Raw genomic sequence first — 24,164 nt, forward strand, 5'->3', positions numbered from 1 at the left:
ACTTATTTTTCCCCCTTCTGTCATTGTTTGCATGCTATCGTCATTAAAATATGAAAACCTATAAATGTTTGGGTGGTTTAAGTTAAAGCAGACACTTGTTTTTTTTTCCATCTGTGTGATTTTGACAAAGATTATCTCAGTTTTGATGGTGATTTTATGAAGAAATGTGAGAAATTGTGAGTCATTTAGGGACATTCTTTTCAGTCAACCAAAATCAGCAGGACGTGACCTGTAAATGCCACAAAAACAAAAGGAACTGACTGAAAATCAATGAACTGATTGCCTGGCATTGGCTGCCACTGACAGCCATAGACGTCCAATCCGTTTGAAGTGGGAGGGATGGCAGCGAAGATGTTCATTCGCTGCCACCCTCCCACTTCAAACGGATTGGACGTCTACGAGTGATAGACTCACAGCAGAAGTGTTAAAAAAAGCTTGTTTTTCTGTTAATTAGTTGCCTGTAGAATGTCCTAGAATGATTTCCTGATAATTGCTGTATCGCCATATGGTGAGATCCTTGTTATCTTAACCCTTTTATCGCAAATCGTATCGTAATCTAGCCAGAGGTTGTCAACCCTAACATTGACATCGATAGACGTCAACAAATACAGTGTTATTTGGAAGGGTTGTTAGTTCTCTGGTGTAAAATCCTCCTTAGTTCTTTTAGGCTGCTTTCACACTAGCGCCCTTTGAGCTGTTTTAATCTGATCTAATCCTCTAAATTGTTGTGTGGTTATTTTGCTCAAGCGTAAACAGTAACTCAGGCGCCGACCAAATAAACTATCCCGAGACCGTGGCTCCTAGGTGGTCTGGTATGGCTCGAAACAAATTGTGTTATGGTATGAAGGTTTTCCAACCAAGATTTGTATGTATTAGCCCACTGGCTCAGAAGACTGAAATAGAATAATTGAAGTTAGCAGAAAAGGTTGCGTCATGATTTGAATTTTTAGTTTTTCTTTCCACTCACTAATCCATTAGTGACTAGTGGTGTGTTGTTGGCACCCGATTATAATAAATGGCTAAATGGTACTGTCCTATGCCGTTACCACGCCTACAAAGTCTTCTTCTTCTGTGGTTTTATGGCATTTGGAAAAAATATCCCAGGCCCACCACATGGTGTCCATGGGTAAATATAATTTGCCAACAATAGCACCGCTATGTTCATAGGTAGTATAAGCGTGTAAATAATGTACGGTATTTGTTGTTGTTGCTTGTTCTTCTCCTCTTTTGTCTGCTTCCTTCCTTTCGAGAGACAGCGAGAACCAAAAGTGGTATTTGCCATGTGGCAAAATGGATTTTGCCATGTGGCATTTTTCTTTGCTATGTGGCATTTTTTTCCATGTGGCAAAATTGATATTGCCCTGAGGCATTTTTTGCCGTTTGGCATATTTTTGCCATGTGGCAAAATGGATTTAGCCATGTGGCTTTTTTTTTTTTTTTTTTGCCATCTGGCATTTTTTTTTTGCCATCTGGCAATTTTTTTTTGCCACATGGCATTTTTTCTTCGCCTTGTGATAAATTTTTTTTGCCATGTGACAAAATTGATTTTGCCATGTGACTTTTTTTTCCCCATGTGGCGAAATGAATTTTGACATGTGGCATTTTTTCTTTGCTATGTGGCATTTTTTTGCCGTCTGGCAAAATTGATTTTGCCATGTGGCATTTTTTCTGCGCCTTGTGGCATTTTTTTTTTTTTTTTTGCCATGTGGCAAAATGGATTTTGCCATGAGGCATTTTTTTGCCATCCGGCAAAATGAATTTTGACATGTGGAATTTGTTTTTTTTCATGCGGCGAAATGAATTTTGACATGTGGCATTTTTTCTTTGCTATGTGGCATTTTTTTGCCATGTGGCAAAATTGATTTTTGCCATGTGGCATTTTGTTACCATGTGGCAAAATGGATTTTGGCATGTGGCATTTTTTCTTTGCTATGTGGCATTTTTTTTGCCATGTGGCATTTTCTTTGCCATGCTGCAAAATTGAATTTTGACATGTGGCATTTTTTCTTCGCCATGTGACATGCTTTTGGCATGTGATAAAATTTATTTTGCCATTTGGCATTTTGCTATGCGGCAAAATAAATTTTGACATGTTGCATTTTTTCTTCGCCATGTGTCATTTTTTTTGGCATGTGGCAAAATGAATTTTGACATGTGGCATTATTTCTTTGCTATGTGGCATTTTTTTTTTGCCATCTGGCAAAATTGATTTTGCCACATTGTTGCCATGTGGCAAAATGGATTTTGCCATGTGGCATTTTTTCTTTGCTATGTTGCTTTTTTTGCCATCTAGCAAAATTGATTTTGCCATTTGGCATTTTTTTGCCATCTGGCAAGATTGATTTTGCCATGTGGCATTTTTTCTTTGCCATGTGGCATTTTTTCGCCATGCGGCAAAATGAATTTTGACATGTTGCATTTTTTCTTCGCCATGTGACATTTTTGGGGGGGGCATGCGGCAAAATGAATTTTGACATGTGGCATTTTTTTTGGCATGTGGAAAAATGGATTTGGATTTTGGAAAATTTGAACGTGCATTGCCGTCAATGGCATAGCCTGACTTGGTTGCCAGTTGAATGTCAACGCACTGTAACACTAGGTGTATGGTCAAAAATCACAGCCACACGTTTTTCTGCCATTTAATATGAACGGAAAAGTTGGACGTGCATGGCCTTCAAAACTGGCATATACCCCCCCACCCAAAAAAATATGCGACAAACCATTAAATGACAACATTAAATGACTTCCAAACATAGCAAAGGTTACTATCGATTTATCGCAATATCCACAATAACCATTTGTCTAGTTAAATTTCCGGTAAAGAATTGGGCTAGAGCGACTGTCCCAAAAATCCTTTGAACTTCACATAGCGTGACCTGTTTTTTTTTTTTTTTTTTTTTTTTTTTTTTTTTGTGAATGGAAAAAAAAACATGAAAAGTATACTGTATGTAAATCTATTTGCTTTCTATTCCTCTTGTGCTTATCTCCATTGCTGATTTCAATTATTAGCAGTAGTAGTAGTATTTGTTTTATTTATTTATTATTTATTTTTATTCTATTTGTGATTAAATTCGATTCTTATGTATAATGTTATTTCCTATTTCGATTGTCTTTGTTTTTACGTTCTATTGATTTTAATGTGATTTTTATGATCTTCATGTGATGTGAAGCCCTTTGAATTGCCTTGTGTTGAATTGTGCTATAAAAATAAATTTGCTTTGCCTTGCCTTGCTCTCATGCTATCACTAGCGAACTTGACACATGAACACAACTAGTATCATCCCGTCTTTCCTGTTCATTTTGCTTTTGCTGTCCTTCTCATTAATGTTCCAATTGGTTTCAAATAGGAAGGGCAGAATTAATGACATGTTTATGTAGTCAAAGAGTGAGACTGTGGAAGTCCGGCAGTGTACCCATGTGACATCACCGCCCTGCGACGTCAACAACAATGGCGACGTATTAGTCCTATCTCCTTTTTCTCACTCGACCTACCACTTGTCTTACTTTATTTCTCTTTTATAATTTTTAAAATCTAGTTGACTAGTCTCTTCATCACTAGTCACCTGGTGTCCCCTTTCCCGAGGGGAGGAGCTATTTTTCAGCCGCAGCCTCCTGACTAACCGGACCCCTGGCTGGATGGACGTCCTCGTTGAACCCCCCCTCCCCCTCTCATCTGGCTAGATGGACCTCCTCTTGTTCCCTCACTCTATTGCATATCTACAAACTCTAACTCCATCTGCTAATTTCCGTTAGCAGTCCTGGTGCATCTTGTCTATCCATCCTGGGAGTGGATCTCTCCTGACTGTGGTTCTCCCTAAGGTTTCTCATTTTTTCCCAAAGGGTTTTTGGAGTTTTTTCCAAGCCGACATGGAGGGTCTAAGGATGAGGGATGCCCAGGACTTGGACTTGAACTTTATTTAATTTATCTACTGTTTCTTACTGTGTATCATATTGCCTCTGCAATGCCCTTTGAGACAACCTATAGGGCTATACAAATAAAATTGAATTGAATTAAAATGATTTACAAACACTAACACTTTCCTGTTCGCTGCTTTCTCAGGGTGAAATTTGCAAAGCAATCAAAAGATTCAGGCGAGAGAAAGTCAAGTGTACTGTATGTGTTGACTTTTTCTGAGTATTGTAGTTGTGGTTAGCTCATCCGGTGGAACCGACTGCTAAATATAGGTCACCTTTCTGCGCACGTCGAGCATCAATGCCACTCCAGGTCATTCCGAGTCTTTTTAATTTTCTATCCAGATCCATCTCCGAAAGTGACACTGAATGCTAAAACCAGGTTAAATCTCGCCAGCGAATCGAACGCGTCCCCTCCCTGTCCGCCGCGGTAAATGAGTTGTCAGCCCTGGTTGAGAAGGCTGCCATTCCTCACTATCGCCACCATCTTATTACTTCCGCGTCTCGCCGCCTTCTCCTCTTCGTTCGGCTCTTCCGTCGCTTTCCTTATTTTTCTTTCGGTCTCACTAATTTGCAATTGATTAGCTGTCCTCTCGTAGCTCGGTCGCTAACGCCTAAGCCCCGCCGGTCCCCCCGTCTCTCTCCGCTTTCCGAGCTCGCCGGCCCGCCCTCGGTCCACAAGTCAATTTCTCTTTAACGAGCGTTGGTACATTCGGCTCCCTGGGCGACGCGGTCCTTCTGTGTAAATAAAACAGAGCCGAGCTGAAAATCAATGGGCCTATTACCCTCGGAAAATGCTAAACAAGCAATATCAGAGATTCACTTGGCGTGGAGGGGGAGTTTCGTACATCCACTCGGTGGACATGGGTGTGAAGTTCAGTAGAACAGGGCTCCAGACTAATATTTTTTTACTAGGAGCACAGTGGCCCCTAACTTCAAGTTTTAGTGGCCCAAACTGTAAATCGACCTGCAAAGTTTTCCTCTCATTTTCACGGTTTACCCGATTAATATTTTAAAATCAATGCATTACAAAGAAAAAAAAAAACTACAAACTTATTAATCTATACTTTATTCTCTGTCAGTTTTGACATCAACCAGTACACTGCTTACAAATTAGGTTAACCCTTTAAAGGGAACCTCAGACTTAAAGACTTGTAGGCTATAATAAGCCACAATTGTTATTGTTATCAATAAGGTTGGGCATCGTTTGAAATAGAACGATTCCGGTTCCAATTCCGGTTCTGTTTCGATTCCGGTTCCGAAAGATTCTCGATTCTGATTCTTTTAAGAGGCAGGGTCCAAAAAAAAAAAAAAAAAAAAAAAAAAAAAAAAAAAAAAGGCAATAGTTCTATAGTTTAAAAATGTATTAGTTTATATCAACGTCTTTTCGATTTTTAAAAATTATACGAATTTAATTTTTTTATTATTATCAATATGAATTTAAAATCTATTATGTATGTTACATGTAAGTCGATGCCATTGACAGCCATGGACGTCCAAATTTCCTATTCACTTCCATTAGAATTTACATTGCACTGATGCCATTGACGGCCATATATGTCGATTCTATTAATGCCAATGAACTTGGATTCCATTGAAGCATATGTAGGTCGATGCCAATGAGGGCCATGGATGTCCAAATTTCCCATTCATTGTCAATGGCGGAAAAAAAAAAAAACAATGTCCCCAACTCAACAGGAAATGATCCGATATAATCAGGACATGTCCCCCAAATGTCCCCAAATGGCCTGACATGATCAGGACATGTCCCCCAAATGACCTGATATGACAAGGACACGTTCCCCAAATGTCCCCAAATGACCTGACATGACCAGAGCATGTCCCCCAAATGCCCTTATATGACCAGGACACTTCCTCTAAATGTCCCCAAATGACCTGATATGACCAGGACATGTCCCCCAAATGACCTGATATGACCAGGACATGTCCTCCAAATGTCCCTAAGTGACATGATATGATCAGGACATGTCCTTGAAATGTCCCCAAATAACCTGATATGACAGGACATGTCCCTCAAATTACCTGATATGACCAGGACATGCCCCCCAAATGTGCCCAAATGTCCCCAAATGACCTGATATGACCAGGACATGTCCCCCAAATGACTTGATATGACCAGGACATGTCCTCGAAATGTCCCCAAATAACCTGATATGACCAGGACATGTCCCCCAAATGACCTGATATGACCAGGACATGTCCTTGAAATGTCCCAAAATAACCTGATATGACCAGGACATGTCCCCCAAATGACCTGATATGACAAGGACATGCCCCCAAAATGTCCCCAAATGACCTGATATGACCAGGACTAGTACCCCAAATGTGCCCAAATGTCCCCAAATGGCCTGATATCACCAGAACATGTCCCCCAAATGACCTGACATGACCAGGACATGTCCCCCAAATGCCCTGATATGACCAGGACATGTCCTCCAAATGTCCCTAAGTGACATGATATGATCAGGACATGTCCTTGAAATGTCCTCAAATAACCTGATATGACAGGACATGTCCCCCAAATTATCTGATATGACAAGGACATGCCCGCCAACTGTGCCCAAATGTCCCCAAATGACCTGATGTGACCAGGACACGTCCTCCAAAGGTCCCCAAATGACCTGATATGACCAGGACATGTCCTTGAAATGTCCCCAAATAACCTGATATGACCAGGACATGTCCTTGAAATGCCCCCGAATAACCTGATATGACCAGAACATGTCCCCCAAATTACCTGATATGACCAGGACATGTCCTTGAAATGTCCCCAAATAACCTGATATGACCAGGACATGTCCACCAAATGACCTCATATGACAAGGACATGCCCCCAAAATGTCCCCAAATGACCTGATATGACCAGGACATGTCCCCCAAATGTCCCCAAATCAACCTGGGCGGGGCTAAGTTCTGTATCTCCACACAGCAAAGACCCATAGTAATTTCTCCAGAAATTGCAGTTTCTAGTTCAAATAGATCTTGTACTGTATATTTGAATTTGCAAAGTTCAAGTAATTTCCCCACATCTTTACCAGGTCATACCGCCACATCGCAAGGACAAAAAAAAAAAAAAAAAAAAAAAAAAGCACACATTTACACATACATTCGCCTGCGTAGGAGTGTGCGCACAAACGTCCATCTAAAATCATTTGCTTCTACAAGCGACGCCCATGCAGATTTGCCTTCCACAATGGAAATCATTGGCCTGCCCACCCAGCGAAAACAAACAACGGCCACATTTGTATTTGTTTCCATCTTGGCTTTATAGACACAAAGGGCCTGGATAGGCGGCCGACGGCAGGATTTATGCGGACGCCCCGTATTTCATCACGTGCCTCTGATTAGCGCGCTGTGAAAAGCTGCGTACGTGTGCAACATTCCCTCGCGGAAACGCTTGTCATATAGAAACACACACGCACACTGTAAAAAACAAAGACTGATAGGCACGCTAAATTAAATCAATAACTTCTATGTGCGTACAGCCGCGCATACAGTACACACACTAAGTCAACATGTAGCGTTCTACAAACAGGCTGCTGCTTGTACACACGACCATGGGTAGCAGACGATATGATATGCGATACAAGGCTCACGATTACGATGATGTGACGATACAACAATTATCAGCAAATCATTCTAGAATATTCTACAAAACAACTAATAAACAGAAAAACATTATCACGAGTAGACGTCCAATCCGTTTGAAGGGGTTTCGTTCATTCACTGTCACCATCCCACTTCAAATGGATTGGACATCTATGGCCATCCGTGGCAGCCAATGCCAGGCGACAAGATTATTTTGGGGCATTTCCAGGTCACGTTGTGTTCATCGGTCACGTTTTGTTTATTTTGGGGTATTTACAAGTCAATTCCTATTTATTTTTGATGATGCTGGAACTTTGGTTTGGTGCTGTTCCAGTGAGATTTACGCAGATGACTGCCTGAAGAAAACATCAGTTTTCAGTCCTTGATGATATGGGGCTGCATGTCAGGCAAAGGCACTGTGGTTAAATCTTCAATAAATGCACAAGTTCACATTGAAATTTTAGACAGCTTTCTTATCCCTTCAATTGAAAATATGTTGGTCATTTTCCAAGATGACAATGTACCATGCCACAGAGCTAAATGTGTGAAAGCATTCCTTGGAGAAAGTCATCCAGTCAATGTCATGGCCTGCAAATAGCCCAGATCTCAACCCCATTGAAATCATATGGTGGAAATTGAAAAAAAAAAAATGGTCGACCTGCAAGGACGATCTGGCAACTGCAATCAAAGAGAGTTGGCACCAAATTGATGAAGAATACTCATCAAGTCCATGCCTCAGAGACTGCAAGCTGTCATAAAAGCCGGAGGTGGTGCTAATACTAGAGATGTGTTTTGATTGTTATTTCTGTTTCTCATGATTCCATTTTTTTTTTTCTCAGAATGGAGTGATTCCATAAACAGTGGGGCAAATAAGTATTTAGTCAACCACTGATTGTGCAAGTTTTCCCACTTGAAAATATTAGAGAGGCCTGTAATTATCAATATGGTTGAACCTCAACCATGAGAGACAGAATGTGGGGAAAAAAAACAGAAAATCACATTGTTTGATTTTTAAAGAATTTATTTGCAATTCATGGTGGAAAATAAGTATTTGGTCAATACCAAAAGTTCATCTCAATACTTTGTTATGTACCCTTTGTTGGCAATAACGGAGGCCAAACTTTTTCTGTAACTCTTCACAAGCTTTTCACACACTGTTGCTGGTATTTTGGCCCATTTCTCCATGCAGATCTCCTCTAGAGAAGTGATGTTTTGGGGCTGTCGTTGGGCAACGCGGACGTTCAATTCCCTCCACAGATTTTCTATGCGGTTGAGATCTGGAGACTGGCTAGGCCACTCCAGGACCTTGAAATGCTCCTTACGAAGCCACTCCTTTGTTGCTCTGGCTGTGTGTTTGGGATCATTGTCATGCTGAAAGACCCAGCCACGTCTCATCTTCAATGCCCTTGCTGATGGAAGGAAATTTTCACTCAAAATCTCTCGATACATGGCCCCATTCATTCTTTCCTTTACATAGATCAATCGTCCTGGTCCCTTTGCAGAAAACAGCCACGAAGCATGATGTTTCCACCCCCATGCTTCACAGTGAGTATGGTGTTCTTCGGCTGCAATTCAGTATTCTTTCTCCTCCAAACATGAGAACCTGTGTTTCTACCAAAAAGTTCTATTTTGGTTTCATCTGACTATAACACATTCTCCCAGTCCTCTTCTGGATCATCAAAATGCTTTCTAGCGAACAGCAGACGGGTCTGGACGTGTACTGGCTTCAGTAGGGGGACACGTCTGGCGGTGCAGGATTTGAGTCCCTGGCGGTGCATTGTGTTACTTATAGTAGCCTTTGTTACTGTGGTCCCAGCTCTCTGTAGGTCATTCACTAGGTCCCCCCGTGTGGTTCTGGGATTTTTGCTCACCGTTCTTGTTATCATTTTGACGCCACGGGGTGAGATCTTGCATGGAGCCCCAGATCGAGGGAGATTATCAGTGGTCTTGTATGTCTTCCATTTCCTAATAATTGCTCCCACAGTTGATTTCTTTACACCAAGCGTTTTACCTATTGCAGATTCAGTCTTCCCAGCCTGGTGCAAGTTTACACTTTTGTCTCTGGTGTCCTTCGACAGCTCTTTGGTTTTGGCCATATTGGAGTTTGAAGTGTGACTGACTGAGATTGTGGACAGGTTGCCTGGCACAGCCAGACTATTCTCCCTGTATTTTTCAAACACTGTGAGAAATAGTCTAGGACCCAGCCCATTAACGGCCTCTCGAGCAAGATACAAAATCAACCATCCAATCAGATTCGTTTATTTGCGTGACATGTTCTTAACAAGTCGTCTCTACAACAACACAGACGGTGAACGGGAGAGCCGAGAATATGTTCCAATCTGCGGAAAAAACAGTTTAAATTACCTAAATACATCGAAACAAGTCATTGACAACAGTTAACATGGCTCGCGCTAGCCATGTTGAATAAACTTCTCCATTCTCCGCTCACGCTAATTACTTGTCGCTTTAACAACGTCACGTCTGCCCGTCGCTTATTGGTCCACTCCGCTGTCTGTTTGCTGTGGCCTGCTCCGCCCTCGGAATTTGATCCGCCGGACGGTCGCCAGACTCAATCGCTGGAACAGCAGTGAGTCTGGTATACCAGGCAATTGGACAGGCGTCTTTAATACCGATAATGAGTTAAAACAGGTGCCATTAATACAGGTAACGTCAAGTTCAAAAATAGATCCTTAGGTAGACATTATAAAATTACCCAAAAATAAGGAGAGAAGACACTCAATTTTCTTGGCCAAGGAGAGCAAAAGAGTGACTAGTGACAGTCACCAAAATTGATCTAAAGAAAAAATCCTCCTTGGTACATTTATTTAGAGGTTTGTCCTAATACAAAATGGGTGCCGCCCTGAGGGAGGGGGAAAGCAAGCTGGAGACACCCATGTGATTTTTATTGGAGATGTGTATGCATGTAGGTGGAACTAAGTGAGTACACGTGTGTAAGCAAAGGCTCATGTAAACAATCATGTAAACAGTCAAAATGACCCAGACACTTCAGTTATGCAACGCTACGGCCATGGAAGATGTCCTCGGATGGAAAATTATCCTCGAAGGTCTAGACGGAAGTCCAGACACCAGGTGCTGAAGATGTCTCGGAAGGTCTAGTTACGCAATGATGCGGCCATGAAGCAAGGCAGTTGTCACCCTGACCCTCTTTTACTCTTTGTAACACTTAAGCATTATACTTCAACCCGGTATAGCAAGCAGTAATCATTTACTGGTTATATTCATAAGAAAAATATGGCAATATGTATTATTTATAGAGGTGTGCAAAATTTCCGATTCTTAGATTATTCGCGATTCGGCCGTGGAAGATTCGAGAACGATTCACAAACATCCAAATTCCGATTATTGAAATATGCGAAGTAAAGCGGAAGTACACAACACTCAGCGTGCCACGCGGTCTTCGGGACGGAACGGAGCGAGAGTAGCTAAACATCATGCTTCCCATTACCCGGCCCCTCGGGTAATGCCAATGCTCAACTCACGGCTCTAGCTCAACTCATGCAACGAGATAAAAAAACACAACAACATACCCGACTGCTGCCGAAAAGCTTTGTAGTACATCCATATAATGTTACGGTGGATATCATTTATATAGGACTAGATGCAATATAGATTTGGTAGTGTTAGCAGCACATCTACAAAAAGCTAGATGCGGGCGTTATAAACGGCCGCCATCTTAAAGCAGTACACTTCCCTGCAAGGCTGTTGTAGCGAACCTTCCAAGCAAACCTAATTAACTTTTTATTTAAAATACTCCTAAATCGGTAAAATATTGACTTGAATCTATCTTTAAAATAGTTTTAAAACTTTCACATGTCGAAAGTAGACAAAAGGGAAATTATGGAATAACGGCAGCAATTTTAACAAATTTAACGGTTGATTCAAAACATTAAATTAATTGAATGCAGTTTAAAGCTGCTGATACAGAATGGGGACTGGAGTTTTTTTATTTAATGTTATTTTTGTATATTTGTTTACTGCTATATGTTAACTTGATACTGAAATAGTAGTGTGGTTTAGCCTGAGAGTATTTTTGAACAATTTTGGAACTAATGTACAAAACATTTTTTTAAAAAAAGAGAAAAAAAAAAGGAGGGGGGTGCATCAATAATCGTTTTATAATCGAATCAGAGCCTCTGAATCTTAATCGTAATCGAATCGTTAGGTGCCCTAAGTTTCCCAGCTCTAATTATTTATGGTACAGATGAGCACAAGCAAATATTCAATCAATCAATCAAGCAAATACTTAATCAATCAAACCTCGATAATTACCTCAACAGGTAACGAGTGGAGCCTCGTTAGAAGAAGTTAGACCTCTTTGACAGTCAGAAATCTTGCATGTTTGTAGGTGACCAAATACTTATTTTCCACTCTAATTTGGAAATAAATTCTTTAAAAATCAAACAATGTCATTTTCTGTTTTTTTCCCCACATTCTGTCTCTCATGGTTGAGGTTGACCCATGTTGACAATTACAGGCCTCTCTAATCTTTTCAAGTAGGAGAACTTGCACAATTGGTGGTTGACTAAATACTTATTTGCCCCATTGTACATTTCTCTGCACTTGCTCCATAAAAGTAACATTTATTGACCACCACAATGTTTTTTATTTATTTCTTTTAGTGTTTCTAAATGCTGAAGAGTTGCACTTTTGAACCAATTCATTATTTTTTTCAAGCTTTTTATCGAGTTTGTTGTACACGATAAAACGTCTGAGTGAGTGCTCGTCCGAAAATGGTGGTTCCATACTTTTTGCTAGGGGTTGTATCACCTTCTTGATATATTGTCACACCCCTAATACTATAATTGCGAGTGTGCAGGTGAATGTGTCCATTTCACCTTGCGGCTAGCACAGACATATATGCTAATGAGACACAGAGACATTGCCCTTTGGGTGGGATCGGCGTGCTAGCAAAGTGCTCGTTTATGGCAACAGTGTCATTCATAATAGTACATTTGTTTCATTCATTAAAATGAATGAATGAAGTTTTTGAAAGAGGGAACATTTTACTCTAATGACCAGAATAACAAGGATTACTGGACCAAGAAACCTTTTTAAATCAAGTACAACAGCACAGGGAGAAAAAAATGAACTCATTGCCTGCCATTGACGCCGGTAGACGTCCAATCCATTTGAAGTGGATTAAACATCTATCGCCGTCAACGGCACTCCAACGCAATCAATCCGTTTTACCTGTTTGTGCATCTCTATGTTGAGTCCGTATGACATTTCGTAGTACTGAAAAGCAAAGATGACAATGAGATAAAGCAAACCTCTTTTCATTTTTGAGCATCAAGAAACACACGCTCTCCTCAAGTGCGAAACTCACCATAACATAGTGTCTCTGCATCTCCGTTTTCTCACTTGCCAGTTTCTCACACTCCATTTTCAGACTGTGCGTGAAGAAAAAACACACAAAAAAATCAGTGTCACATAAAACACATTCTGCTCACTCTTCAGTTTTGTCACAAAAACAATGCAAGGATGTAAAAGCGAGAAGCGCCCCGCGACCGCATCCTGCTACTTTAATGTGGCGTTTCGCATCTCGCCGGCTTCCCCTGCAGACACTTACTCAGCACGTACATCTCGGTAATTAATGGATCAATAGACGACCGCGCAAACCTCCGCGTAAGGCCCGGACTGCAGCGTCGACAAAAAAAACATACAATGCGAGGATCCATATCGCCTGTGTGGTTACGCTAAAGCTTAAACCTTTCCTCGTCTATTACAGGAAACTATCCACTTACCACTATGACTCTTAAGCGTGAGTGTTTTATGAGATAAAAGAGGGATGAACCTTATCGGCGCAGGTAAAGTGAGGCTGCTGACACAACAATAACAGGGTGAGCGAATACACTACAAGTACATTTGTGGCTTTTTTGGAATACGCTTAAGTGGGAAAGCCATGAGGCCTTTGTTTCCGCAATTATTATTCTGGAATCATAGAGCACATGGGTGTCAAATGTGCGGTCCGCCCCTGGGTCCGCTCTGCCCGACAGGCACGTTGTACACAAGGAGTGTGACAATAAAACAAAAACAACACACAGCTGTCCTTGAGATGCTCTTTTTCACAAGAAGGTGCAAAAACATTAGCTGTTTCAAAGGCAGTACTTACAGTGGGGCAAATAAGTATTTAGTCAACCACTAATTGTGCAAGTTCTCCCACTTGAAAATATTAGAGAGGACTGTAATTGTCAACATGGGTAAACCTCAACCATGACAGACAGAATGTGGGAAAAAAAAACAGAAAATCACATTGTTTGATTTTTAAAGAATTTTATTTGCAAATCGTGGTGGAAAATAAGTATTTGGTCAATACCAAAAAATTCATCTCAATTAGAGCTGAAACGAATACTCGAGCTACTCGAGTAACTCGAATTTAAAAACTGATCCGAGTAATTTTGTTCACCTCGAGGAATCGTTTAATTTTGCCAGCTCTAAGCATCACGTTTTGCCCGGACTACTTTTAATGCGGGACAACGCGCTGACGTCACATGCATAGAGGAAGAAGCAATAAAAAAAAAAAAAAACTCTTACTGCAGCCGACAGCCGTTACAAACTGCGCCGACGTTGCTAAAAACTACGCCCGCATGTTGCTACGTGGCAGCAGGTAGCGTCTGTATGCGTGTCATAGATATCACCAGGGTCCCCCCAGGATTGATCAATCTAAATTCAAGACTTTAAGACCTTTTTTAATGACATTTCAACTGAAAATTAATACTTTTCTCACACCCATTATTTAGATAATATTGAATTACCGTATTGGCCCGAATATAAGACGATGTTTTTTGCACTGAAATAAGATTGAAAAAGAGGAGGTCGTCTTATAACTGCGGTCTAAAAAAAAAAAAAAAAAAAAAAAAAAACTGCGGCCTAGACATATACCCATTCACGACGCTTGATGGCGCCAGTCATCAATGAATCGAATGCTGAACGCGACTCGGGCGGCCAAAGCGAACCCCTGACACGAAGAAGAAAGTGGTAAGAAGGAAAAGAGAAGAAAATACCGGTAATAGAAGAGATAACCGAAAATGGAGAAACTTCGCGACAATTTGGAGAAAAGTGGGTCGAAGATTGGCCAGGTTAACCGGTGTTTGGCCATTCCTTACTACGTGGCGAAACGTCCTACACAATGCTCAGGGCGCTTGCATATGGATTCACACGCATGCGCACATCGGTTGGAAGCGGCGAGTACTCACTATTTTTGTTTTTATTTAGTTATTTAGAACCTTTTCACAGCCTCAAAGATACTTTTTGCATGTATTACCCTCTCATACTTTTAACCATTGTGTTTTTTTGTGTTAGCTTTGAAGCAGTTGACCACATTAGTCACGTAGCGTATTTAAATCGTCCTTATTTGACATAACTACATTTAAGTATTTTCTGCAGGCATTTCTTTAGTACGTTATTCCTGTATGCATCTAAACAAAACAAGTTTAGAGCGCACGGTAGTAATTTAGGTGTCAAATTCGACTAATGTAGGACGTTTCGCCGATGTAGGACATTTTGGCAGAACACCGGCAGCTGAGGAGAAGTTATGACGCAAACTTCAAGTTGATGGTGATAAATGAGGCGGTGTCTTCAAACAACTGCAAAGCGGCTGTGAAATATGGTGTCACAGAGTGTAATGTACGGAGATGGAGAGCTCAAAAAGATCGCCTAAAAAATGCTCAGTCAGAGAAAAGCTTTCCGTGGTCGTTTCTGTATAAAAATTAATTTGGTGTTCAAAAAGTCTTTTTTCAAACTTAAGTCTTGAAAAAGAGGGGGTCGTCTTATAATCGGGGTCGTCTTATATTCGGGCCAATACGGTATATTAAAAAAATAAAGCACTGAACATCAAATTTAACCTCAATTACTAAGTGTGTTTGACAAAAGAATGCACATTTATTGAAGATACAATTAGAACACGTTTAAATATAAGGTCTTTCAGAATTTTTTTTCCTAGGATAAAATGGATTTTACACTATTATTGTAAAGCAACTTCAGAAATTACATTTGCAATACAACAGGTTTCCCTTTTAAGATGACCTAGTCAAGGTGGTGGGTAGGTGATTGTCAAGTTGGCCACCTTAACTGTAAAGTGCTTGCAATTGGCAGTGAAAGTTTAAAAAACAGCCACTAAATGGCAATAGTTTACCATTAATTACCACAAAATAAAAAAGCTACACATGACCATTTCCCTGGGTAATTGTTTTTTTCTAATCACATTACAAGAAGTATAAAAAACACATGTTAATCCTTTGTTAGCTATTGAAGACATTTCTTTTAATCAGATGGAGAAAATCCATACTCTTATTTAATCAAGAAAAACATTTAAATATACCAGGAGGTGTTTTACTATCACCTACGTTATAATTTGCCTATCACCATGCCATGTTATTCAGATCAACGTTAGTACGTTACCCCGCACTCGTTCCAATAATAGACAGTGTCAACAGTGTTGTGTATCTGAGAGTGATGTTGAATCTACGACTCCGGTTTATCCATGCTAAGGCTAGTGCACCTGCCAATATCCCATTGAACATGGCTAACTCTTGAGTTAAAACTGCGAAATTCACATTCATTCGAAAGGCAAACCGTGCAGAAATACATTATTGCATCTAACACATTTTAATTGGAGAAATTGGAAACTTTGAAATGTTAAGCAGGTCCACTGCCTTCGCATGACCCATACACTGCGACCCAAAGTATCTGGATGCGACTTGGTCGCCGATCCAATACCTCACATGCTGGTCCAACTGTTTGGACTTGGTTGTCTTGTTGAGGCTTTCGTCGAACATAACAACTAAGGCATCTGAGCAGTTCCTTGCGTTAGCACACAGTACTGTGCGATTGCCTGCTGTTAATGCTAATGATGCTAACGGCGCGCACGCACGAGGTGCAGCGCATCGTAAAAATTCTACGCGTCATCTTGGATTAAAAAAAAAAAAAAAAAAACTTCGTCATGGATATAATTTAGGTTGCACTGAGATGTTCTTGAAAATTAAAACCACTGTGAAAAAAATCCAGATTTACGACAGCTAACTTAATGCTTTTAATACCTTTGATAATAGAAAACTAGATTCAATGCTTTATTAATACTTTTACTAACCTGCGGGTACCCTGATCACATGTACGTAGAACTAGATGCGAAATGACCGACTCGGCGGCGTTAATAAAACAGCTGCCATCTTAAAGCAGTACACTTCTCAGCGCGCATAAATAAGATTAACGTTACTGTCACTTGCTAACGTAACGTTATCCCTGTGGAGTGCTCGGTTTCTATTCATTATAAATACTGTCGATGCGTGGCTAACGCTTACATACAGGCTTTATTTAATCTGTGAAAACAGTGCTGTAGAGTGATTAGGGCGTAAAATAAAAACTTAGTCATGCTAATTGTCAATTTGAACTCAGTAGTCATTGCTGGATAAAATACCAAGTAGCACTGGTTCCTAATGTGCTCCAATTAGGCATGTGCCGGTTACCGGTTTCACGGTTTACCGTGGTGTGAAAACGTTGCGGTTTCAAAACCACTACAAATTTTCCGTCAGACCGTAGGACGGTATTCACTATTTTTCTTGTGTCAAAAATGCAGCCAGAAGCGGCTTGGCGCAGCAGCGCTCACCCCCTCCCGTTTGTTGCTGTGTGTGAGAGTGACGCTATCGGCTACACAGCCAGCTAACCCAAAAACAATTACTCCAAACATGAGGCGTACTGTTCTTCAATTTATTGAGCTCTCAAATTGTGGTAAGTTTAATATACAAAATGAATACATTTAAAATGTTGTACAATTAGATTTTTCCATGTGAGTAGCTTCCACAGATTAGCACCATGGAAAAAGTTCGCCAAAAACAAAACGCACATTTTCCTTTCAAATTCAATATACAAACTAAGTAAAACCTTACAAAGATGAATGTTAGCCTAGGCTCAGCTGGGAGAGCAACTTCGTTGAGTGTTACAGCCGCAGAGTGAGAAAACAAGCTTGATTCGCTTGAATGAAGGGGAAAAAGTGATAGCATCAAAGATCGCTAATTGCGAACGATGATCTTGCCCTAAGCACAAATCCACGTTCGCTGGATTAAGGTGAGGTCTCACTCCCAATGTTTTTTTTTTTTTTTTTTAGAAGAAACCTTTCCACAACAATATTGACATTTTAACTAACTTATACATTTTTACCTAACTTATGAATTCCTTATGTTCTTTTTAACACAAAGGCATGACATCATGTAGACTAGAGTTGACACAGTGGCTGAAAATGGCGAAACTTCACTTAAGCTTTTCCACCCTCAAAAAAAAAAGTCATGCAGTATAAATTTTTAAAAATTTTATTCAGAAGTGTTTTTACTTTATAGAAATTATTTTTTTCTTGCTGTAATCTTGTGCAACTTGAGCTGTGGCTGTGAGTATAGTCTATAAGTTATATTTATTTTAATTTTATTTCAATTTTTTTTTTATTGATAATTTATTTAGTTTAACAATATATTCATGTTCCAATTTGCAACTATGGTCCGAAAAAAAACAATCCTGTTCAATAGATAAAAGTTGTTTTTTTAACCCATACATCTCAAAATTTTGGGGAGCTATAATTGCAATACCATGATACCGTGAAACTGAGGTATTTTTGCTCACGGTTATCGTACCGTCAAAATCTCATACCGGCACATGCCTAGCTCCAATACAGCACATTTATTTTGACCACTGCAAAAACTCAAAATCCTATCATGACTTACAGTTTAGAATAACTTAAAACTTAACTAGAACTTATAGCTTGACACAAATGGAAATTAAAATGAAACACATGGGAAAAACACCTAATTTTTAAGTGATGTGTGTTATCAAGCATAATTACATTTTTAGGTAAGAAATATATATATTTTTTATAAGATCTAAAAGTTTTTTGAGTGAGCAGAGTGAATTAGTCTTTGGGGTTTTTTTTAAGTCACATTTGAGACGCAATTGTTGGCTGTTTTCAACAATGTACATCGAAAATAAAGTCATTGATTGACTGAAAATGGTTCAATATTAGATGAAATGTCTTGTTTTCTCATCTATATTTATAATTGGTCTTTACCTAAAAAAAAAAATAAAAAAATGTTTTATCCGATTACTCGATTAATCGATAGAATTTTCAGTCGATTACTCGATTACTAAAATATTTGATAGCTGCAGCCCTAATCTCAATACTTTGTTATGTTGGCAATAACGGAGGCCAAACTTTTTCTGTAACTCTTCACAAGCTTTTCACACACTGTTGCTGGTATTTTGGCCCATTTCTCCATGCAGATCTCCTCTAGAGCAGTGATGTTTTGGGGCTGTCGTTGGGCAACGCAGACTTGCAACTCCCTCCACAGATTTTCTATGGGGTTGAGATCTGGAGACTGGCTAGGCCACTCCAGGACCTTGAAATGCTTCTTACGAAGTCACTCCTTTGTTGCCCTGGCTGTGTGTTTGGGATCATTGTCATGCTGAAAGACCCAGCCACGTCTCATCTTCAATGCCCTTGCAGACGGAAGGATATTTTCACTCAAAATCTCTCGATACATGGCCCCACTCGTTCTTATCTTTACACGGATCAGTCGTCCTGGTCCCTTGGCAGAAAAACAGCCCCAAAGCATGATGTTTCCACCCGCATGAGTCACAGTGGGTATGGTGTTCTTCGGATGCAATTCAGTATTCTTTCTCCTCCAAACACGAGAACCTTTGTTTCTACCAGAAAGTTTTATTTTGATTTCATCTGACCATAACACATTTTCCCAGTCCTCTTCTGGATCATCCAAATGCTCTCTAGCGAACCGCAGAAGGGCCTGGACGTGTACTTTCTTCAGCAGGGGGCCACGTCTGGCAGTGCAGGATTTGAGCCCCTGGCGGCGCATTGTGTTAGTGATAGTAGCCTTTGTTACTGTGGTCCCAGCTCTCTATAGGTCATTCACTAGGTCCCCCCCGTGTGGTTCTGGGATTTTTGCTCACCGTTCTTGTTATCATTTTGACGACACGGGGTGCGATCTTGCATGGAGCCCCAGATCGAGAGAGATTATCAGTGGTCTTGTTTGTTTTCCATTTTCTAATAATTGGTCCCACAGTTGATTTCTTTACACCAAGCGTTTTACCTATTGCAGATTCAGTCTTCCCAGCCTGGTGCAGGTCTACAATTTTGTCTCTGGTGTCCTTCGACAGCTCTTTGGTCTTGGCCATAGTGGAGTTTGGAGTGTGACTGACTGAGTTTGTGGACAGGTGTCTTTTATACTGATAATGAGTTAAAACAGGTGCCATTAATACAGGTAACGAGTAGAGCCTCGTTAGACCTCTTTGACAGCCAGAAATCTTGCTTGTTTGTAGGTGACCAAATACTTATTTTCCACTCTAATTTGGAAATAAATTCCTTTTGGGATACAAAGTATCACGATATATCACCATTTCGATATTTTGTCACACCCCTATAGAATATTACGCATGTTTTTAGTTAGCTCCCCTTTTTTGCTAAGTACATAATTCCACACATGTTCATTCATAGTTTAATTACCTTCAGTGAGAATTCACAATGTAAATAGTCATTACTGTTACTGCAACTTTATACCTATGTGCCTAAATGCTTGTTATTAAGTGCAATTTTATTTTTTATTGAAAAAAGACATTTATTATGTGTTTCTGTGCGGTATTAATATTGTTGTCTTTTACTTGAAAGAGGCATGGTCTATTGTTTTTAGTTGTGATTTCTTAAAAGGTATTTTTTAATTTAAAAGTAAACATTTATTGCGCTTAAATGGGTGTACTTGATCAATTAATATGTACTGTATTCTCACTGTGTTATTGTAAATCGGTTAAAGGGGACGGGACTTGATAAGCATATGCTTCTCTCGTCAGCCCTTGTCTTTTCTTCGTTTTTTTCGGGTTGCTCATATCACATCTTGCAACTGTCAGTGATACCGATGATGAGGACAATAAATAAATAAACGCTCAAAAATAATTTTTGGGGGGGGGTGGGGGGGGGGGAATAATATCGCAATAATTTATGAGATAATTTATCGCCCACTACAATTTGTTATTGTGACAGGCCTAACTCATACTAACATTTATCTTTTAAGAATTACTTGTCTTAAAAATAGAGGATCCCTTTAAGCTTTCCAATGAGGTATCACACATGCATTTCGGACAATTTTGAAAGTTGGCCAAATTGAGGGTCTCAGAGCGGAACTTCAAGTCACCTGAGTGTTTTCCACCCGATATAACACTACGTTCACTTACATCCTGGTCATCTCCTGGGGTCTAAGCCCCTCTAATTCTTAAAAGCTAGTGACGGCCCTGTTGAGATCACCATATCGTGAGGTACGACATAAAACATATTCCGCTTATTCATGTTTTTCTTTTCCCCAAAAATGCAACCGATACCGTTGGCTCGCGTCAGTTCTTTTAAAAAAAATAAATAAAAAAAATCCACTGCCCGACATACACCAGGTGACTGGACAATAATTACAGGCAGGGGCGGCCAAAGGTGGGTGATTATTATGCATAGGTATGGCGCTTGTGGTTCTGCCCCGAGCAATACATTTCACACTTCATCATGTCGGCTAAAAAGTATTTCACACCTCTTGCACTCGCAGAGGCAGACGTGCGTGCGGAGCTTGATGGGGTTTACCTGTGGTTAGTCCAGAGTGTATCATGGCTGAAACTAGCGCGAGGGTAGCCCAGAAACCGTTTCTTCCATGGTAACGTTGTTTTCGTCAACAATAGGATAATGAAAATATTTCCTCGACCAACAATTTTTTTTCATGACGACTTGCTTAAAAACATGCCTCAGAAGACGAGAACGAGGCGAATGTCGGTTTTTGTCTGACGAGATGAAAATGCGACATTGTTTCTGTCCAAGTTTCACAATGCGTGACGTTAGCATCTCGTACGTGGCGTATGTTAGCTTAAATCGTAGCTTTGGGTTGTGTCAGTCATGTGAGATTTGCTGCGCCTCTCCCTCGCTCTCCTCACCGGAGTTTAGGATGCGTTACAAGCTAGGCTGTGCTCCAGGCTTGCTTGTTTTGAAACACACAGTAAGATTTGTTTTCTAGAGAATATCCAATTTTGCCGTAGCCTTTAAAAGTATATGCTGAGTGATCATCACACACTAACTGTAACACGTCGCATTAGCATAGTGTTTGCGTTAGCATTAGCATCAACTTTAGCATAGCAAGCAACCTTTTAAAGGCTCAGAAAACTTTTTTTTGACATACAGTTTGTGGCTTCTACAGTGGTATGAAAAGTATCTGAATCGTTTGGAATTGTTTACATTTCTGCATAAAGTCACCATCAAATGTGATCGGGGCTTTGTTAAAATCACACAGATGAAAAAACAGTGTCTGCTCTAACTAAAACCACCCAAACATTTAGAGCTTTTCATATTTTCATGAGAATAGTATGCAAACAATGACAGAAGGGGGAAAAATTAGTAAATGAACCATCATATTTAATACTTTGTGGCCCCCCTTTGGCAGCAATAACTTCAACCAGACGCCTCCTGTTGCTGCAGATCAATCTGGCACATCGATCCGGACTAATCTTGGCCCATTCCCCTCTATAAAACTGCTGCAGTTCAGTCAGATTCCTGGGATGTCTGGCATGAATCCACAGCATCTCAATGGGGTTCAAGTCTGGACTTTGACTTGGCCACTCCAGAACGTGTATTTTGTTCTTCTGAAACCATTCTGAAATTGATTTACTTCTGTGGTTTGGATCACTGTCCTGTTGCAGCATCCATCATCTTTTTAGCTTCAACTGTCTGACAGACAGCATCAGGTTTTCCTGCAAAACATCTTGATAAACTTTTGAATTCATTCTTCCATTAATGACTGCAAGTTGTCCTGGCTCTGAGGCAGCAAAACAGCCCCAAATCATCATGCTCCCTCCACCATGCTTCACGGTGGGGAGGAGGTGGTCGATGTTGGTAAGCTGTTCCATTTTTCCTCCACACATGACGTTGTGTGTTACCCCCAAACAATTCAACTTTGTTTTCATCAGTCCACAAAGTATTTTGCCAAAACTTCTGCGTAGTGTCCAAATGCCTTTTTGCGAACATTAAACGAGCAACAATGTTTTTCTTAGCAGTGGCTTCCTCCGTGGAGTCCTCCCATGAACACCATTCTTGGCCATAGTTTTACATATACGAGAGCTGAAACGAATACTCGAGCAACTCGAATTTAAAAAATGATCCGAGTAACTTTATTCACCTCGAGAAATCGTTCAATTTTGCCATCACATTTTGCCCGGAATACTTTTAATGCGGGACAACGCACTGACGTCACGTGCGTAAAGGTAGAAGTAATTAAAAAAAAAAAAAATTTTTTTAAACCTTAATGCAGCTGACAGCCACTACAAACTACGCCGACGTTGCTAAAAACTATACCCGCATGGTGCTAGTGTGGTAGCAGGTAGTGTCCAATGCGTCTCACAGATATCACATGCATTTAGGACCAGATGCGAAATGACAGACTCGGCCGCGTCTGGGCAGCGCTAGTACACAGCCGCCATCTTTAACTAGTCGACTTCTCGCCGCTAATAAATATAGCGTTACTGTCTCTCACTCCCGTAATGTTAGCCCTTTGGAAGGCTAGGTTTCGATTGATTATGACCACTGTCGATGCGTGGCTAATAGAGCTGGGAATCTTTGGGCACCTAACGATTCGATTACGATTACGATTCAGAGGCTCCGATTCGATTATAAAACGATTATTGATGCATGCCCCTCCTTTTTTTTTTTTTTTTTTTTTTTTTTAAATAAATGTTTTGTACATTAGTTCCAAAATTGTTCAAAAATCCTCCCAGGCTAAACCAAACTACTATTTCAGTATCAAGTTAGCATATAACAGTAAACAAATATAAAATACTCCAGTCCCCATTCTGTATCAGCAGCTTTAAACTACATTGAATTAATTTAATGTTGTGAATCAACTGTTACAGTTTTTAAAATTGCTCCCGTTACTCCATAATTTCCCTTCTGTCTACTTTTGTCAAAGTTTTAAAACTATTTCATAATTTAAAGATAGATTCAAGACAAGATTTAGGAGTATTTAAGATAAAAAGTTAATTAGGTTCGCTACAACAGAGCCTTCTAGAGAAGTCACTGCTTTAGTACTGCTTTAAGATGGAGGCTGGAACGCCGGAAAAGTCTGTCATTTTGCATCTCGGTTCAGTAATACATGTTTTAACACCGCCGTCGTCTGTCATTTTGCATCTAGTTCTACCAGGGGTCGCGTTAACCGGATATTTTCCGTGGTTGACCGGTTTTTTAAAACGGTGACGGAAAAAACTGAAGCCCGTCCGTCATTTTGACAGGTTGCAATTCACACCCCAGACCACAGGGGGGCGAGTTAGCATATTAATTAGCTATTGTCTCTCTTAATGCATGACGTCGTTGGCTCTTCAGTCAGAATATTGTAGCGTCACCGGGGTCTGGCGGCGGCACCGTGATTGACACATCAACGCAAGGTTCTTATTGGTGCACCCGGTGTGCCAGCGCGTCATCCAATTGATGGACAAGATTGCCGACTGTGTATAGACCCCAATCACATGACGTCACAACTCCGCCCCCCTGACTGGAGCCGCCATATTGTGTGTCAACTCGTCATGTTTACACATTACCGCTACGTACATGCCTCCTA

At 40.3% G+C, this 24,164-nt stretch overlaps 1 protein-coding gene across 8 annotated transcripts in view; it reads right to left on the reverse strand.

Annotated features, from left to right (window-relative positions):
- The window catches only part of LOC130913123 (transducin-like enhancer protein 4), a 93,055-nt gene that overhangs the window by 64,024 nt on the left and 4,867 nt on the right, over nt 1-24,164 (reverse strand). For all 8 annotated transcript variants that reach the window (XM_057831459.1, XM_057831456.1, XM_057831463.1 and 5 more), the window contains exons 3-4: nt 12,869-12,932; nt 12,733-12,777 (exon numbers count right to left, since the gene is read on the reverse strand). In XM_057831459.1, the coding sequence (XP_057687442.1) occupies nt 12,733-12,777; nt 12,869-12,932 (109 nt within the window). The remainder of the gene's footprint in view (nt 1-12,732; nt 12,778-12,868; nt 12,933-24,164) is intronic.

This window comes from Corythoichthys intestinalis, chromosome 3 (assembly GCF_030265065.1).
Source record: "Corythoichthys intestinalis isolate RoL2023-P3 chromosome 3, ASM3026506v1, whole genome shotgun sequence".
Classification (NCBI taxonomy): domain Eukaryota; kingdom Metazoa; phylum Chordata; class Actinopteri; order Syngnathiformes; family Syngnathidae; genus Corythoichthys; species Corythoichthys intestinalis.